The sequence below is a fragment of the Neodiprion lecontei genome, chromosome 7 (genome assembly GCF_021901455.1).
Source record: "Neodiprion lecontei isolate iyNeoLeco1 chromosome 7, iyNeoLeco1.1, whole genome shotgun sequence".
Classification (NCBI taxonomy): domain Eukaryota; kingdom Metazoa; phylum Arthropoda; class Insecta; order Hymenoptera; family Diprionidae; genus Neodiprion; species Neodiprion lecontei.
In genome coordinates, this window is record NC_060266.1 from 24,330,077 (window position 1) to 24,350,638 (window position 20,562).

Below are 20,562 nucleotides of genomic sequence, written 5' to 3' on the forward strand. Positions count from 1 at the left end.
TGCGCCCGACGCAGCTCGTGACGGCAATTTGGCACACATAAATTCGACGATGCGGGTATTTTTGACAAAAGTATTGAGTTTTTGAATCAACCGCTTATCGATGGTGTAAAGATGGTGCTTTCTAGCTCTAATTATATTCTCGTCGGGTGACGATTATATTCTGCTATTTTTAAACTCAATCAGGTCATTGTTGCTTCGTACTCAACACCTTAACGGACTTCAATACACTCTCCGTTGCGCATATCTAGTTGCTTTTGATTAGGCGTTTGATCGCGTAATTTAATTGCCAAAGTTAGGTTTAGTCTCGGAATGGCTTGAGTTTCGATTAATCAATGGTTGTTTACCGCGAATATGTATGATATGGTGTAGGTCATAGAAAAAATTAAACAACGAACAATTAACTGCAGAATATGTTCAGGATATTTATTAACATTGACGTCGAAATGCGTGTTGCACGATACGACATTTCTTGCATAGGTATATACATATAGGATACCTATACAATGTAATTAGTACTTGTGTAAACATAATCGTTCATCTTGACGTATAATAACTCTTATACCTACATGTATACCATTTTACAATACATTCAACAGGTGTAAACAATCAGTACAAAATATTATTTACCGTTTTGATTATAATCAATGCTACGTATAACCTATGGCATAGCTTGAATTGCATATAGTGACGATAAAAACCCATCGTATGCATGTGCAGTTAATAAACAGATAACAGTCGTAAAAATTAAAAATGGACAGGTGGCATTAAAACACGTACCAAAATGTGAAACTAAAAGGAAAAAGAAATAAAAATCGACTTGTAAACAGTCGTTGAAAATAAAGTGCATGTACCTATACGTACGTATAAAGATACAACATAGTAGCTCGTAACGGAAGTCTGTATTCACTTGATCGAATAATTTACTGAACAATAATATTTAATTTAAAAAAAAAAAAAAATGAATTTTATTCAATTTTTTCTTCGCTACTTTCGCGACATTTCTTTTCAGCCATTCGCATTTCATTTGACATATTCGTCAGATAAACATCTACCAGCAATAAGTTGCAGCGAAAATTTCCCGAACATGTACATCATAGTCTTAGAAATTAAAATTAACGAACGTCGATCATTAACTCGGAAAGTTACCTTTGGTATTGTTAGTTGTGTGTAACGTAGTTTAATTAATATCGTAATGTATCGGTTGTTTTGCGGGTCTTAAAAAATAACACAATATATTTGTTACTGACTAGAAATATACGTGTATACATATGTCATTTTTTCACTTTTACATTACATACGTTAAAATATGTATAAGCTTTTTTGTTGATTTTCGTACATTAAATATTTTCATTATTCGTAAGGCAATTTGTAGAGTTGGAATCCGTTTGCATAAATCTATATCCGAAGCCATCACCTCCGTCGCCTCTGTGACAAGCGATGACTTGAATTTACAATTAGATTACAGCGTTAATAACAGTAACAAGTTAGATTATTAATATCATTCTTTGATTCAGTTTTATCTTTAACAATTACAATCATAGTTTTGATTTTTCTTACTGTACATAAGAATTTTTAATTAACATAATATCCTACACCCTTGATTTTTTTTTCTTTTTTTCGGTTGAATAGTTTGCTTTTCTGATTATTATTATCATTATTATTATTATTTTCAACGTGCATATAGACACTCATACACGATAATAATTGAATTTCAATTAGCACAGCAAATTTTCATTTGATCCATTTTTCAGAACAGTAATATTTACACTCGACATTAACATTTCTCATCGGTTGTAATCTCATTGTCGTTCGACCCCTGCGTGACTTTGAAGAAATATTCAATCATTTTCAACATCATCTTTACACTATTTAATAATCAACGGAATCAGGTACCGCGTTACATTCTCCACGTACAATACATACCTATCTCAAGTCCTTTACACATATATTATTTCAGAAAGGCACCGTGCAGCCATTGTCAACACCGAACAAAGTTACTCAATTTTTTCGTACCAAGTATAACTATGATATATAATAAATGCAGTGCGTATGCAAATTAATGCTGCCAAAATTGCCAAGATTAAAAATTAAGCCAGCTCAGTCACGTTGAAGCGATTTCCTAAAATCTGATTCCGATTTAACGCTGTTGGTAAGGAACGAAAAAAAAAAAAAAAAAACCGTAACAAATAAATAAACGCGACTCATAGAATAATGAAAATTTTTTTACGCGATCGGTAAATATTAAACAAATATATGTATTGTCGCAGGGTTTGTTAATTAGCTGCGCATGCTCGTTGTCCGCGTAATATATATTTAGTAGAATTAATCACAACACGCGTGCGAATCGTCGATTGCGGGGCAATGAAAAATTGACAAATTTTTCATTTTTGTTTTTTCAAAATTCAGCGAGAGACCGGAAGATCGGTAATAATCATACCCGTGTCTCCCTGTATTTTTTCCGACGATTTCCGATCGCTCGCAAAAGCCAATCTCAGACTGCCGCCGCTGTAAGTTGAGGCTCCATTTCCTCGCTGACCGGAGTCGATGGAGCTTCCGTTATCGGAGTTGGCGGATCCCCGCTGCTGCCCCGATTGTCGATGGTCCCTGACGGCAAATTGATGTTTGAATAAATAATTAAATAAGACGAAATCAAGCCAGAAAAGGAATTTTTTCGCGACACATTTCATCACCATATAATGAAAATGGAAGAGTCCGTCGATCTGTTCGGCAATACGACCGAGTAAGTAGTCTGAAACTGACAGGACTCGGCAACCGAATGAAAAATTTTTGAAAGAAAAATTGGAAAAGAGCAAAAGCTTCTGAAAAACGTAAAAAATTTGACATTTTTTTTTTTTTTTTTAAACAAGCATACAAACTGGGAAACACGTGATCGTTTATTCAGAAAAAGTATGTAATGTTTCTCGGTTCAACATTGAGAATCGATTTGTTTCCCTTAGAACCGGAAGTTCAAAATTAAACGGGAAATGGCAGTTTTTCATCACCATCATTTGATCGTAAATTTTTTTTCGAGTTTCAAATTTTTTTATCCATTTGTTATATTCAGTTAAAAGTTTGTTTTTCGTATTACAGAGGTTCAAAACCGTAAATAATCGTTGAAATTATAAAAAGTGATTTATATCGCCAAATAAAATAACAATGATAAATACAGTCACCCCGATCAATATTTCCACAATGATGTAAACCGCTTACCTGTAAATGAGCTTGCGCGACTTCTTCCCGAGCGGCAGATGCGGCACAGCGGTTTTAGGAAGGGAAAACTCGGGCGCATTCGTAACAGCACGTAAATGTAGGGATCCAGGGTGAAGTGAATGCATAGCAGGATGTCGGCGATCATGTTGAACGCAAAGATGAATTTTCCAACGATAACTCGCTCCCGTCCGATACTCGGCGAGTACTGGGCCAAGGGGATCGAGATCTGAAAGGAGAAATTAATCATCGAGATTTCCTCCGGAAACCCGAGTCGAAATTCAGCGTCTACTTTAAAGTATAATAGATTCTATTTCAATGCAATGTCGAACGCTAATTTGACGCCGAAAATGTCAACTTGCGAATTTTTCTCAGTGTGGAAGTTCGATGCAGGATTTGTTCATAAATTTTTAGAACTCGGAGGGTCGATATAGGATTTCTAGGATCAATTTCCTTCAAAGTAAGCTCACACGAACCTTGGTAGGATAAAATTTTAGGCGTTAAATTTCGACTCAGGAAACCCTGTAATTCTAATTTCTTTTCCTATTCGATTCAGGCACTTGCGTTTTTTAAACTCGACGGAATACGTTATCTCGACTATTGCAAACATCGACTACAATGAACAGGAATGAAAATAATCCCGACGTTTTCTATGCAAGTCGCGCGGGTATTGCGTTCGCACGATGTGTGTATGGATTTTGAAATTGCGACAGGAATGATTTATACGTTTATGTCGTCGTTTCGAACATACGTTACGAGCTTTTCTCACCCGTAAAGAAACCATTATTCGCATTTTTACGTATCTATATGCATACAGTATGGAGACGATAGATTTGTTTTGTTTTGAATATATAAATTATAATCGTTTTCGACTCGCGCATTGCAAAACGTGAGCTAAATTATAATACCGGTGTGCGTGCGGATTTATTATATACGTGATCCGCAAATTCTCGAATTGTTATTGAGGAAGTGACGATAGCCAACGGAAATTCCAACCGATCATTATCGCTTCTCATTCTTGTTATTAGCCAAGGCTAAATAAAACCCCGCGTTTCGCGGGGCTGAAACCGTTTTGCAAATTGATTTATTACATTCTCCGTGCACGATTTATCAACCTGTCGTATGTACGAGACGTATGATTTGTCATTCTTTTTTAAAAAATTATCACGTATGTTCGTTAATCGTATCGCTAATTATTATCGGTACAAAGTAGAACGGTCCTGATTTCATTTACATTATAGGTCAACATACTTGTTTCGATTTTTAAAAAAGTTTTATTTTCAAAACGTGGCTGGGATTAAATTTGAGAGATTTTCGGTACATTGGTAATTAATCAATCCCCCGGAGGATTCGTAGTAGAAATTTGAAATTCCCCTGGCTTGAACACTACGTTATCGTCGTCGGTTTCCTGTGTCGAAACCGATACCATTGCGTCTTGAATTTCATCCACGCAAATAAATTGGCTATAAATTCGTACCGCGGGAATAAGCCGCGACGTTATAAAAAAAAAAAATAATAATCACCAGCGTTCTCATTTTTTGTTTTTACGGTGCACGCGATTTATTGTAAATTCGAAGGATTGCGTTTGTAAAATTTCATAACTGCAAGTTTCAAATGTCAAGCTAAACTTCATCACATGAAATTTAAGATTGGCACCGAAGCGACTTAATAAAAAATTTGTAATCTTTGTAACTTTCGTAATCCCTTGTAATCGTTAACGATTTTCGTAATTGATTTTAATTTTCATTGAATCCTTCTGTAATACCTCACAATAATATCATTGAAATCCTGGAAATATTTTCAATCCCTTCGCAACCCAGCAGTAACCTTTTCAATTTTGCAATCCTTGCGACCGTTCGCCGTCTTTGTAATCCGTGTAACATCTCCATTCCCTTCAAATCATCCGTAATCGTTCCACAACCGCGACTCGTCATCTTTGTAATCGTGAAAATTGCACCCCAAAAAGCAAAAAGCCCCCAGTGACGGAACGATGAATATTGTCTCGTATTCGTCACTAACCATCTGAGGCATCCAGCAAATGACGAACGTTATCGATAGCATGGCCATCAGTCGGGAGAAGGCCCTTTCCTCGGCTGTAGCGACGACTTCCGAGGGTGGACCGGTGGCTATGCTGAGAAGAGGCTTGGCTCGCGACGAGGCTCTTGACACCCTACGAATTACTGCCGATCGACGGCTCAATCTGCACAGTGCTCGAGACACTGCAAGATTGCACCAAACGATCGAGAGGCAGAGAACCGTGCCTGCGAAAAGAGAGAGAGAGAGAGGTTAATATTTTTTTTCGTGCATTAAGTTGTACGTGGGGAACTCCATACGGACCTGAACAACGTCTGACCCTCGGACATATCTGATTTTGTTTAAAAAAAAAAATTTGCGCAATTGTCCCAACTCTCGAGCAGAACCTTGAATTTTTCCACATTTTTTATTCAACCGCATCAATTATTTGTAAATGTTTGAAGTAATTTTCGAAATGATCTTTTTTAATATTCTCAAAAAATACTTGGAAACTGTATTTTCTGTTTCAAATATTTCAAGACCGAGTACGATTTTTTTCCCATTTTTTTGTCAACTCGAAACTTTGTTTGTACGGTTTGAAAATTACCGAAGAATTCTCAGAACTTCTGTTTTTCACTTAGAACATTTCTAGACCAGTTGTATCGCGGAGCGATTTCTGCTTATTTTTTTCGCACATTCTACTTTTTTTTTTACCAACTTCGTAATGAAACCGGTCTAGAAATGTTCCAAGTAAAAAATAGAAGTTTCGACAATTTTTTGGGAATTTTCAAACTGTACGCGCAACATTTTAAGTCGATCAAATAAATTAAAAAGTAGTGAAAATTTTTTTTAAAAATAAATTAGGCCTATCATTAGGGTCTAGGTCTTGAAATATTCGGAATGAAAAATACAGCTTCTAAAAATTGTTTGAAAATTTGATAAAAGGCCTTTCCAAAATCACGTTCAAATATTTATAAATAATTGAGCGGTTGAACAATAAATTTGAAATAATTCAGGGTAATGTTTCAGAATTGAAAGAATCGCAGAAAAACTTTGAAACGTATGATCAAAAATAGTGAGGGTCAGACGTCGGTTCGGTTCGAATTTCTTCATTAACAATAAGCCGGAGGACGAAAAGAGAAGTTGCGAAATTAGTTCTTACCGAAGAAGAAGAAAACGTAGGCGTAGGCGATGTCTTCGACGTTTTTCGCGTCTCTGTAACGGAGGCACTTCCCGTTTTTGTAATCGGGTGCCGAGCCCTGCTGATAATAATCGCCGAAACCAGCGAACGGCATAAAGCACAGGATACCAGAGACGAACCAGAGCAGAATTATGCATCGAACTATCACCGGATACGTCACCTGCTGATTGAAAGAAAAATTTCCTCGGTTAAAATCGAGCCGCAGTCTTAACGAATGATCGATTGCTTCGGTTACGAGGAACTTTGCAGCCACCCTCGAGTTACCTGTCGTAATTATGAAAAAATTTCAATGCAAACATTTGATTTCATTCTCTCCGTAACTCGACATGTTTTCTTTTTGTTTTTTTTTTTTTTTTTTTTACCGACTTTGTCAGTCAATTAATTAGAAGAAATTTTTAAACGTTGAAAAATTCCCGAGACAACGATAAGTGAGAAAGTTAAGGTGGACAATATCCGAGAGTTAAATGAACGTAGTAAAATCACCGATATCCTTAAATTTAAATTTGAAATGTCACCTGCGATGGTTCAATGCGAATAACAATTCGATCGATCGGCATACGCCTCGCGATCACCGTGAAGAATTACATAGCATAGAAACTTCGAATGAAAATTCTAACGCGCGGGGTTGAACGTCAACGATCATTTATTTGCCGGGTGTAATTCGGTTGTCGCATTAAATAGCAGTTCTTATTATTCTTCATCTCGTCTCAGTTTGTCACCTATGCAGATTAGGCGGACAGGCATTCAATGTTGTGAATTAAACGCACGTGTGAGTTACTCGAAACACGCGACTAGTGTAAAAATTAGGTACAAGGTGGATCCGAGACGCGATATATAATTCGTCGCGACAGGAAACGGCCGAGTCACGTACATGCACGTATGATCGAAGATCGATTATTGATTGGCTCGTGAGTTGACCTCTCTGCGATTGTTTAATGATTGGATGGATGGCGTGTGAGGGAGAGAAAGAGAGGTACGTACGTCGGAAAAGCACCAATTCATCCCATCTTCGTTAGTAGAAATGCGCCCCCCTCCGATATGATATTGACAAGTGGTAATTGGTTTCAATTTACGATTATAATTGTCTTCTTCGATTTTCTGTTAAGAAACATCGGGGGTGTCGAACAATTTCTCACTGGCCGGATCAATTTTTTAAATTCGCGTGTAACGTTGAAGAAATCATCGCTGGTGGAAGTAATTTCGACGCTTAACTACGAGCTTGATTTTACGATCTAGTAAATAATTTATTTATTTATTTATTTATTAGGTTATCTATGAAAGAAAAAAATCAATTCTGTCCGTGTCAGATTTTGTAATCACGTTTTATAGAAAGTTGTAAATTTTTACAATTTTTCGTACAAGTTTGTAATTTTCTATGCGAAATACTACGATTTTCGAATACTTCCTACAATTTCCAACGAACGAAACTTTACCGTAGTTCGGATTAGACATTATTTTCACCAGGCATACGAGAAAATAATTAGCTACGCAATTTGTTGCATTCGTATGGAGAATTTGAAAAAGTGTTTTTGTAAAAACGATATCAAGTTCGTGGATAGGATTTTCACCCTTCTTCGTCAAGTTCGAACAAGCAAGTATCAGAGAGTCGGAAGTCCTCATTACCCGAAATTCACTATCGCTGATTTGTAGTTTCGAGGCGACGAGCCTTCGTCGAGCGAAGCCCTCCAATTACGCGAATCAGGAAATGGAAAATTCGGGCTAATTACGCAATGTTGGGCAAGAAACATTTTAATTACAGGCCATTGGCTGGTCTGTTTGCTTTGCAAATGAGCCGATGACAAGGCGGAAGTTGGACGGCGAAGCCCTTGTCGCGTAGCTTCTTTCCGGCCCAAACTTGAAAACAAACCAAGGCGAGACCCGCCCGATCCAAGGCTGTGAACTCAATTTAAGTGCCGCGCTGTCGGACCTTTTCAAACTTGTATTCCAATCGCGTTCCGGAGACTTTTCTTTTCCACTCGCACTTTGCAGCAAGTATCCCACGTTTTTTCCGCACCTCTATCTCTGGATCTTAAGCATTGACTCAAGTAAATCACGAAATTCTAATTGTAACCCCATTCGGACAGTTATTAATAAATATCTACGGTGTTGTTAAAATTTTCGATATTATTAAGGTTAGTATCTAGAATGTGATAGTAATGTGATTGCGCTAAATGATATTGATTACCGTTCCACCCTATCTTTCTTTCCTGGTCGATCAACGGTCCGTGAGATTATTGTTAATTCAATTGTTGATGTATAATACTTGTGCGTTTTTGTGCCGTACGGTTTGTTAGAAGTCTAGGCAAATAAGTCGAATCGCTTTAGATTTCCGTAGCATAATATTGTTCAATCGGTCGACACTTTTTCCTTCTTATTCTCACAATCGCGATTCAATGCCGTTTGAAACGTGAGGAGAATCGTTTTTCTGATAAACGTTGTAAAGGAAAAAGTCGTAATAAATTTCACTTCAGCTATCGAAGGTGTATTTTTTTTTAATCAATGACGTTTTTCGATTCAGTACATAAACGGTTTCAACCCGTACGGACTGTGCTTTCAGTTTTTTTCTATAATTTTTCTTTTCGAAATGTCCGATGCGGAGACTCGAAAGAAAAACCACCTTTTTAACTTTATCCGAAACGCTAAATGTTTTTATTCTTGGTTCTACGGTTTTTCAATTGAATCTATAAACATAATTCCAAATTACGATTTTTCACGACAGATTCTTAAATTGTTATTAAAATTGTATTATTTATATGGCACTGTGAATTTTATTCGAAGAATAATTACGACGCTTGACCAAATCCAGAATCTTTCACTCACAGCTTCACATTAAGGATATTAAAATGATATTTCAAGACTCGCGTTCAATCGCATTGACCTTCCGTTAAAACCATTCTGTACAAAATTAACAAACGTCCACTAATTATACATGGATTTGATGGTTTATATTCGTTTGCAGAATTGCGAGTAGCCAATATTCGTGACGAGCTTACCGTGTTCGGATTATACACAGCTAATTTAGAATTTGCGCCACGAAAGTTCGCGTGTGCTGAATTAGACGCAGGGAAAATTTTGCAGACACGAAAATAAAGCTCCCTTAGGTATAAATGTATTAACCAACTGTGGGTGCGTTTAACGGCTACCTGCATAAATTTTACACGAGGCGCAGCGATCGTTATAATTGTTGATTACCAATTAATTACGACGTTGACTTTATCGATAAACAATATCCGTTAAGAATGTGGCTAATTAATTAATTCTCTTGTTCGGTAAAAAATGATTTTATAAACACGTCGAGTGGAAAGTTCTTACAGACAATACTTGCATACAAATGATTTGGATAAAGTTTCCTATCGGTTCATATATCCATATGCATATGTATAGTTATTTACGTAGCTAATCGACAATGATCAATTTGAATTGACTGTCAGTGGGATTTCATATTGGTGCAAACGGTGAATCATCATCGTCTGGACGTCATTCACAGCTGCAAGCAGGCCGGAATGATTGTACGTACACATATTGAGTAAGATTTAATTTTGAATGTCGTTGAAAAGTTGAGGCTCGAGTGATTGGCGTCTCGGAGCTTTCAAACGAACTTTACCGCTCTATATATCTGTATTATGCGCCGCTTACTGCAGACGGCTGAAAATCCATTAGCTAATGACACGTTGAGCTTGAAGTGATGCGTCAAGTGTTGCACCAGTGTCACCGCGTCTTTGTGTCAAGGGTAGGTTCAGGCGGCAATCGCTAGTTTTTTAAACAATAATCTTACACGTAGGCAGTTTTCTCGGTGTCAACGGTCAAAAAAAGAAAAAAAAAAACAGACAAATGTGTATTAATTCACGCTTCGGCCCTAATGGGAGGGGGGCTCTTCGGAACTGTAATAATTTATTGAACAGAACCTTGTTACAATAGAAATGTGTTATTACACAATATAATAATGAGATAAATTCAAAAGATTTTCATCAACGTATGAGTTATTTTGTTTTTTTACCGATACTTGATCATCGTTTACAGTCGAATGAGATTGGGGTCAGTTTGACCCCGTGTGGCAGCAGTGTCATTCAAGAGAGATGTCGAATCTAAGGGCCGAGTTTCAATCGTGCTTTTATTATGAATCAAGAGACATGTACTTGGCACGAGTACTTTTTTGTAAAAAGCTATCCGAAAACTGTTGAACCCCAATCGCCTGTTAATATAAAGTGTAGATCGATCTATCATGTGTCGCAAAGCAGACTGCAATGAAGCGAAAAGTAGGATAAAAGGAAAAGTCTGCAGGTCGAGCTGCCGGCACGGAATTGCGAAAGACGCGTCGACTCAATTTTAAACTTCTCCGTCATTTTGGTGATCTCTAATAGATGTTCGCCGATCGTATAACACGCCTGGCGCCGCCAAGCGTGTTAATTTTTTTTTTTTTTTTTTTTTTTTTCTATCCAATATCCGCATCATCGCTGTTTCTTGAAAATTTTCAACGAAATACATACCCGCCTAAATATCTGTAATAAATCTGGCCGAAGAATTCTCAAATTTTTACCACGTGGGATGAAAAACAGAGAGAGAAGGAAATTTGTAAATAACAAAGTTGCGAACCAATTCGGTGCAATAAATGACGAAATATTCTTGCAGTTGCAATTCGTTGGAGGAAAAACGGTAAGCAACTAGAGGGAAATTATATGCATTGCCCCGCGTTCAGGCTACTGCCTGCATACGTTGTTCCACTTTTGAGAAACTCCTTGCGGTGTAGAAGACTCGCTGATCGTCCACCGCGATTCATCATTCATCGTTGATCATTCGGTCGGAATACTGCGTCATCATAAACACGTTTGCGGCCAGGCCATTCGCCTTTGTAATGTGTATTCAATATGGGGTGCGTTATATGTATCGACACGTGACGAACTGTATAATGTTTACTTATTAAGGACGAGTCACGCGGCTCATGTTTGCTGAAACGTGATGAGAAGTAGGAAAAATCATCGTCGATGTATGCGTATTACGATCATCCTGCGAGTTGAATTTTCTTTAAGAATTCGGACGATAATCGAAGTAACGAGAAAGAAATGCGCAACATGCAACTCTGAGTAAAATTTCATTTGTCACAGTAACTAAAAAACTTGACTAAAACAGGTATCGTTAAAGAAAACTGTTTGAATATTGTTCGAATTACGAAAAATGAGCTATCGTCGATCCTTTTTTGGTAATTGCAACGCAAAATCAGTTTCTGAGGTTTACTCTACTTTTTTAGCTAAGCAAGGCTTTGACGTCAATTTATTGTTGCACGAGCATTATGTATTCTTACGCGATAAAAACGAGGAAAATATATCGCACTATTCGAGTCTGCATCGATGAAGGTACATTTTTATTCTTATCTCGTTGCGTAAATTTCGCAGCCAACTAAATTTGAGTCTGTCGAAAAGAGGTGCAAAGATGCATCTGCTGCCATGCAATCATCCCGAGATAATCGAGCGTCGTTAAATAATTACCATGCATTTTATGCCTACGTGCCGTTCGGCTGCACGGAACTATTACAATTTTTCGGAAACGCTGAGATGCGCGGGTGGAGTTCACGTAAGTCCAACTTTGAGCGATGATCGCACGCCCCGAAAATTCAAGAAAAAACTATAATCGACGTCGTTAGACTCGCTGAGACACGAGTTACGATGTAATAAGTGCTGTTAATTGGTGACGAAAACTGTAATATAAGGCTACAAACGCGTCATAATGCGAGGATTCTTTGTTCCTTTGTAAAATTAATTTTTGCCAAAAAATTGGCAATTTTTCTTCTTCTTCCATTCGCCGAACCGAAGCGACAGAGAGTCGAAAATTCCTCGAGGTTCTCGAATGGGCGTGTCATCCCAAGTGATTATCCTTTTTATTACGCGACACGTGTCAGCGCTCTTCTTCCACGAGGATAATCGATCCCGGACACGATATATGACGTGTGCGAAATTGATCAAGTTAAGAGAGAAAATGTGTGTATGTGTGATATAGATTTTGTCCGAGTCCATTCGCTTTAATCTCTAGTATCCCTTGTTTATTCCAAATACGATGAGTTCGATTGAACAACTTCGATTTAGTTAGTTTGTCAAAATGATTTGGTCACGCGAGTTCCTTGATTCAAAATTTGAGTCATATCAATCACCCGTCTTCTTGATACAAAATTCGCATCAACTTTGTTGAATTAAGTAAGTTTCTTTTGTGTTCGAATCGGATGAATATCACTTGACTCAAACAATTCTTTCCCTCTGTGTGGATTAGTGAAAAAAGAAATATCCTGCATATGTTTTGTTAATACTAATAACAACACCGGCAATTTCTGATTAAAAAGATTTGTAGGTATCGTTATAACGTATTTTGTATGCCTGTACATGTAGATATACGCATAGGATCTTGATTAGCGTACGTGATCGTTGAAAAGCACGGTTCGTTATTCCCACGGTTGTTTGTCTAATCAGGGTTAAAATATACTCTCTTATCATCATCCAGACTCAGGTACATACATGTTATATTTTCACGCGTAACTAACTCATTCAACCGATCTCGTTACCCTGCACTGCAATATCAATTATACCCGCTGCGAAAATTTTTATCATTCAAGCCGACAAGATCAGAGACTCACACTCGTGAGATGAGAAATTTATACTTTTCACTATTACTCCAACTAGTTTCTCTCTACCATTAATCGAAAAACAAAATTCCTCGCAGGTTAAAAAATGACAATAAATTTGATTTCAATACTTTGATCAAAGAATCTGTCGCGTCTTACTATAATTGCGCGTGTGTGTGTTTCTTTTTTTTTTCAATACTGCAATAATTGTAAATAGTTGAGTAGCAACAACAACATTTAAATCGTTGTTTCAACGCCACTCGTGTTTTACTCAAACATACGAATGCATCGCAAACTTCTTGTCAAATATTCGAAGGGAGGACCTTCGGCGAGGCTTTGGGAAGGTCGGAGTTCAATCCGAGTATAGAAATATGGTGCGTGCCACGAAGCACGCGTACGTTTATTGAGATCGCCTTTCGTAGACTTAGTAAACACGCACGCACACAAGCGCGTCGAGCGAACATTGACGCGTTTGAATTTACGTTTCTCGACAAATAAATCATACGTATAAATAAATATTCAGAAACGAAATAGTTCGGTGAACGCAAACTTCGATATCGATAACGATTGTTCTTATTTATCGTTAGACATTCTCGATGTGCTCTCTCAGTTTTGACGGTACAATGTCTGTTTGTTTCTCTTCTTTTATTTATTTATTTTTCTTTTATCATTCGACTGGCGAAGTTAATCGCAAATGTAATCTACCGCCCACGAGTAATGAAATGCGATTCGCTGTTATGGCAACGAATATTACGCAACGAAATATTAAATTATCGAGAGCGTCTCGCTATCTCTGATTTTGTTTAAAAAAAATTTATGCGAATTGTCCCAACTCTGAATCAGAACCTTGAACTTGTTCAGACTTTTTATTCAACTGCTCAATTATTTATAAATGTTTAAAGCTATTTTGAAAAGGATCCTTTTTAAAAATCTCAGAAATTGTATATTCTATTCCAAACATTTCAAGACCGAGCCTTGGCAGATTCAACTTTTCTTAACAACTTCGTAATCAAATCGGTACGGAAATATGTATAGGTATATATATGTATGAAGAGAGAGAGAGAGAAAGAGGGGGAGAGAAAGATGCGAATTAAAATCCTCCGACCGATTTACCGCAGTTCCAGTTCCCGATCGAATCGAGAAGCGGAAATGTAACTGCGTATAATTTATGATTTCTTCGGATGCTTTATAGGGTAATTAATTTGTCACCTGTGAGAAAAGAAGAAAGAAAAAATTCATCCGGAACAAGACGATCGTCCGGTTGTACGTCAAGAATAACGTAACACTTTTCGTCCGTGCGGAGTAAAAGTGGTTCGTCGTCTATTTTTGTAACCACTTTACATTTCACCCCGCGAGTCGATGTTCGATAGCGTTACGAAACAATAAGGCTGTACGTCCGTGCGCGTATAAGATTTGGATGCTGACTTTGGACTCTCGGCTTATTATTTATCCTCTCAATTAAATTACCTCCCATCCTTGTCGTCTCGTTTATCGTGTACATTTATTTTTGTGTTTTTTGTAAACTTCTCGATTGTGGTAAAAAATGAAAATAGTCAACTAAAAATTTCTCTCACCGTATGTATTTAAGCCTGTATTTTTCTTTCAGACACTTACGACTATACGTATAATGTAAAACACATATTAGCGATTTGACTGACTTGTGCAGTGAGAAAAAACAAGAAGCCGTCAGCTTATCAGTTTTATACCGCAACAGAAATTATAGTTGTAAAAAAGACTTGTTCGCTGTACACTCATTGATTTCAACAAAAGTGTTTATAAATACATGTTATAAACAGTGTTTCGATAATCTGTAAATTTTACACTCCAATAACACGTAATGTCTTTTCTATTTTCAACACAATTTTCCATAATCGTGTTTCCCAGTCCGGAGTTAACGCAATAAAAACTTCGAAAAGAATAAAAATAAAACCGAACAACAATTTCGTATATCTATTGTACCGATAACTTTTGTGGCGAAAATATTTACCCAATGCCCATATCGTGTGGCGTATGATAATAAAACGTGGCTCTGGGTCAAGGCTCGTAATTTCTTAGTTTCTCTTCGTACGTTCTCTACAGCTACACTGAGATTTCGAGTAAAAAACGCCAAGGCAAAATTGCTGCGGTGTACAATTCGAATCTTTAACAACATCCGGAAGCCATTACTACGTTATATATACATATATATGTTTAATAGTCTGCTGCGGTAAGAAAAACACCGGAAAGATTTGGTGAAAAAATCTAACAGACATTCCGATGCGCGTATATAGGTGCAGATGTGTGTTATAATTGTACGTATACCCGAATCTTTACCTCCGGATGCTTTTTTTTTTACAGATTAGACGCGTGTTTTAGGGCGATAACAGACTAGATATACGCGTTTTGTGCAATAGAACAAAGTGTGTAACGCGTTACGTAGAGTGAGCGCACTATCTTCGGCTTGTTAATTTTTATTTTTATATTTTCTCTCTCTCTCTCGCTCTCTGTTTGTTTTTCTTTCTCTATCGATTAAAGCGACGACAAAAGTTAATCGAAAAATGTGGAAAACACGACAATCTTGTATCGGTGCAAAAAACGATAATCTTTGTTATTAAATCTTTTGCGGTTACTACGACGTCCTCAACTATTTACACTTTTTGCCGTAGCCGTAATATACAGTCTTGGGTATCACGGAATAGAAACAAGCGGGTTTAGACTGGCCAAGTTCATAGAGAGAGAAAAAGAAATGGTAATATCCAATTCGAATTTCGTACTATAAATTCAGATTCGTGATTTACGATTTTAAAGCCTTCGGATAGGATATTACATGAAAATGTGACGAATTTTTTTACTTTTAATCACTATTATGGATCCATCGTTAAAAATTTTGGAAGTCTGACCTTGGATTCGTTATCGCTGATTCAAAAAACCACGACCTATCAATTTCTACCAAAATCGCAATGTTTTTAGATTTCTTTCCAACGTATAGAATGGCAATTTTTGGATGTCGAGAAACCTTCGAGTACTAATTTTCATCGAAATCCAAATGTTTTTAGTTTTCTGACCTTATCTGATCTTAGATTCGTGATCAGCGATCCAAAAAACTTCATGGCACCAATTTTCACTCAAATCCATTCATCCATTCTCAAGATCATCATCATACGTAATTTGTTTAATTTTTTTTTTTTGAATTTTGTCATTTAAATGATTAAAAAAGTACCGAACCGATCTAAGCCAAAATCTAATCATTTCTAATTCTGAAAAAGCCGCGTTGATCGAGACAAAAATCATTGAAATCCGGCGACTAGTTCTCGAGATATCGTCGGTCCAAAAAATTGATAACTTTTAAAAACTCAACTTTTCATTCCCGGGCTGATTACAATAACTTCCTTTTTTTTCTCTAAAAACAAAGAAACTTGAAGTTAAATTATTTTTAAAACTGTAACCAGAAAATCGAATCCAACTTGCGATACGATTCTTTACGTTTACGTGGACATTCTTCTCGCAATTATTGCGATAAAATTATTGCGGCACATATCGGCGCAACAATAAATCGATGATCATGGCGTTACTTGACTGAAAAATTTTTCGTAAACTTTGCAATAGCCAGAAGATTTGGTATCGGAAGCTATTATAACCTAAATCACGGTAATTCGTAATTCCTCCGATGTTTCGGAAACGTTTTTGTAACGATCACACCTGGATCATACGTTAACGCTAAGCGTGAAATTCTTGACGACGTTCCCTCGACTCACCTTCTGGTAAACGAAAGGCCTCGTCAGAGCGAGCCAGCGTTCTACGGCCATCACAATCGCCACGCACCCGCTAAAAAGGCCGAAAAACCTCCAGACGACTCGAAGGGCGCAGAAAATCCGGGTTTCCGCATCTTCGACGTAAAGAGTGAGGTGCATTTGAACGAGCATTCCTAGCAAGGCGACGAGGTTGTTCGTCGCCAGACAACGCAGCATCAGGAGGTGCTTCCGGTTCCTTCTCTGAACAAAAAGAAGACGGAATAATGAAAAGACGATGAACAAAAATCGCACAGAATCTTGAAGAGAGAAAAAAAAAAATGAATAAATAAAATAGAAATTGAAAAAATTGGAATTGGCAGGAAGAAAGAGAGAAGGAAGGCTCTCAAACTTATCGTCAGATTTTCAGATTTCTAGTTTCTGCAATTTTTTTGAAAATCTTTATTATTATCGTAATTTTAGACATCTTCGGGACAAATTCATTTGTGTAACACAGCGATAAGAATTCGGATGAGTGACAGATGATTAATGCGGAAACATTTTTCAAAAGATAACCCCGAGGTTTCATCTCGGTGTTTTTATTAAACAAACGTCTAATTATTGCGATAAAAATAGCGGTGTATTAAATTAAAGTAACTGTTGAAAGATTTGATGAATGTTTTATCAACACGCAATAGTTTTGCGTAACGTTGGTGATCAATTACACGTTGGAGATTAGTTGTTATTACACGAACCCAAGTTCGGTATTCGGATAAAGAATAAATTAGGGTGAGAATCTCGTAACGTCGAGTCAGACTCTTTTACATAATTACGCGTCAATATTACGTAGCTAAAATCTGTCGACTATAGAATTTGCCTCATTTTTTACCGGGTCGATATACGTATTTTAACTTTTAATTGAAAATTTTTTTTTTCGAAAATATTTATCGTGTCCACCGCTGGTTAAGAGATTTAAGGTAAATGTCAAAAAATCATGATCATTATGTTCAAGGAAATGATTTTGCTCGTCGATAAAGCGGGAAATACGTAACAGGAAGGAAAACTAGCTTCCTTCTTCAGTGGTAAAATTAGTTTTAACCAGCGTAGAAGGTCGCGTGTATGAATAATGTATGATAAAACAGCGAATATGCATCGTTAACTATTTATTATTATTCTTCTCTTGTCAATTTAAAACCGAAGCTTTCTGCTTTCCAAAAACCTTGATTAAGCTGGTTCCACCGGTTCGTTTGAATTATAAATTTTATCAACGAAGATTACGATCGGCAAGAGGAACAATCCGGAAATAGTTTGAAAAGAAAATTGAGCACCATTTTTAAAAGTTGCGAAGTCGAAGTTTTTTGCTTTCGAAAAAGTTTGAATTTCACCGGACGTTTTTCACAGATCAGTACAGATTTTTACCAGCAACAGGAACAATCCCGAAATTGTTTGAAAAGAAAATTTCGCAGTATTTTTAAAAGTTGCGAAGTCGAAGTTTTTTGCTTTCGAAAAAGTTTGAACAGGTCGGATTTACCGATAAGTACAGATTTCGAACCGCATGAGGTATGAACTGGTAACAGTTGTTACAGAATATCGTAACAGTCAAGTCCCTTCAGGCATTTCCTTATCGATTTGAGAAACATGAGAAACTTACCTTATCGCGACTGAAGAGGATGACGAGGGCTGATATATTGCCGACGACACCGGCGATGTAAACGAGGGTTAGAATTGTCTGGGCTAGAAAGTTGACGTGTCGTTTTGGCTTTATAATCATCATCGTGATATTCAACGGATCGTCCAATTTCTCAGCCTCCACGACGAAGCTGGCGTTAGAAATTTCCTCCACAAAATCCTCGTCCATTTCAAAGATTCGTACGTCTTCAAATGATAGGAACTTTGTTCTCTCTCTCTTTCTCTCTCTTTTTTCACCGTACCCTCAAAAAGGTTCGTAAGAAAATTTGTCTTTTTGACCAGCAGTTTATAATATATATATATATGTTTTTTTTTTTTTTTTTCTAGCCTTATTTTTTTATCCCCCTGCCGTTACCAGTTTTTCAATTTTCTTCTTTTAAAAAAATTACAAATTCTTAGTCTCGATTTTGTAGACGATAGAAACCCACGCGTGCATAGCTCAAGATCCGGCAGCTTTTCACGATCGTAACTTGTTTACTTCGTAAACTTGGCAACTATGGATGGGTATTAGGCCCTTTCAGGCCCTACTCAACTAAACCTATGCCTGCGGCTCGGCTAGTGTTAGACACGCACTTCCTAGCCTCTCAGTTTATCCGTACACATTTACGCATGCACATGCATGTATTCAGGCTCGAAAGTCAATCGGTTATGTACACGTATCGAAAGGAATGTCCTCGGCGATCACGTATTGCGATGATCGAAATGCCTTGATTCAAATATTTGGAACCAGTCTTTATCTTTCCTTTTCTTTTCTATTCTTTTCTTTCTTTCGTCAATAGAAGAACTCCAAAATCACGAGTGATTTCTCATTTTCGTTTTACACTCTGTTGTATAATTATATCTTTCACCTGTAAACTGTGATATTATAATTGTGTTACGTTGCGTTTACATCCATGCAGGATAAAATTTTATTAACGACCAGTGTACACAATGTTATTGTATGGATATATTATACTGTATAGATTACACGAAAGGAGTGTATAAGTTAAATTTTTTAAGATCGACAGAAGTCTGTTAGAAAATTGAAAAATGTTTTTCGTTCCTCGGATTTTCCTCGACGTCGTCTTTTTACGTATAAAATTTGTAAATTCACAAGTTGTCTCGTTTTCTTTCCTTTTTTGTTTTACGTGCCGCTGTGCTTCCTCACTTTGTACATTACGTATGTACCATGTATTACGCGATAGCCGACCTCTGTTGAAAATTGTTAATTTTCCTGCGGCGTTATTTTCCTTTCTTTTTTGAAAAATTTCAATGAGAATAAAGAAAAATCCTCTCAGGATGCTTGTATCGTTGATATCGAATTACGGTGATGATAATTGGTGCAATTACTTCTATGGGACTGCGACACACACGTTTTTGCCAAATGTTTGTTGGCCCGCTGTTGCCGCCTCACTGATTCAAGCCACGCGGGAACACCGAGTTTTGTTTACTACGTTCATACGCGAGAGAAAGAGAGGGAGAGAGAGAGAGAGAGAGAGAGAGAAAGAGAGAGAGATTCGACGAGTGGAATGCAGAGGAGAGGAGAGGAGAGGAAAGACCGAGGAAACGGGCATCCATCCATCCATTCTAAGCGGTGTTAAGACTTAGATATGCTCAGACTCGCCTCTTTTCGTCATTGGGTTGACATCGTCTAATTGCTGCAACCAGCACATGTCGGAGGGACCGAAGGTTTCATGTCTTATGTCACGTTGCAAGTATAATTAGGAAAAAAGAGGGCGAGAAAAAATCGGACTCGTCTAATATTATTTCACGATTGGTATAATTAGACAGCTGTTGGAATAGCGCGCGTATCTAATGAAGTAATGATAGGGGGTTGGAAATTTTTGTTTCTTACGGCGAAGTGTTATTGGCATTTGAGCTGTTATTTTAGGCAGATGAAAGTACCAAGTCATTGACATATTGATGAAACGTTCGAAACAGAGAAAATTACCAAATTTTTGGATAAAAAATAGTTTTTATGGCTATTTGCAGGCGTAGTAAAATTTGAAAAAAACATAGCGTGTCATTCTATAGGTCGTAACACGTAACATGACGTTTTTGTTTTTTCATCGTACTCTATGCAGCGGTTTGGGATAAAATCTGAGTCAGAAAATGCAATTTTTGTCGTAAGCGATATTTTTAGTTCGAAATATCTCAAA

At 37.2% G+C, this 20,562-nt stretch overlaps 2 protein-coding genes across 5 annotated transcripts in view; one reads left to right on the plus strand and one right to left on the minus strand.

Annotated features, from left to right (window-relative positions):
* Positions 1-20,562, plus strand: part of LOC107225533 (alpha-taxilin) — a 34,726-nt gene that overhangs the window by 1,953 nt on the left and 12,211 nt on the right. Inside the window, exon 1 of one of the 3 annotated variants that reach the window (XM_046745787.1) lies at positions 9,860-9,930. The exons of the other annotated variants lie outside the window; for them this stretch is intronic. The gene's annotated coding sequence lies outside the window, so the exon portion shown is untranslated. Of the gene's footprint in view, positions 1-9,859; positions 9,931-20,562 lie in introns of those variants that run through there. 3 annotated transcript variants of the gene reach the window in all.
* Positions 398-19,803, minus strand: LOC107225538 (prostaglandin E2 receptor EP2 subtype). 2 transcript variants are annotated; one of them, XM_046745791.1, is made up of 6 exons: positions 18,387-19,803; positions 16,763-16,999; positions 6,383-6,581; positions 5,227-5,468; positions 3,211-3,436; positions 398-2,604 (listed from the first exon to the last, which is right to left on the minus strand). In XM_046745791.1, exons 1-6 carry the CDS (start codon positions 18,591-18,593, stop codon positions 2,492-2,494), a joined length of 1,224 nt encoding a protein of 407 aa, XP_046601747.1. In that variant the 5' UTR covers positions 18,594-19,803; the 3' UTR covers positions 398-2,491. The 2 variants fall into 2 exon arrangements, with proteins under 2 accessions (XP_046601747.1, XP_015521535.2); XM_015666049.2 differs by having other exon boundaries at positions 6,383-6,584.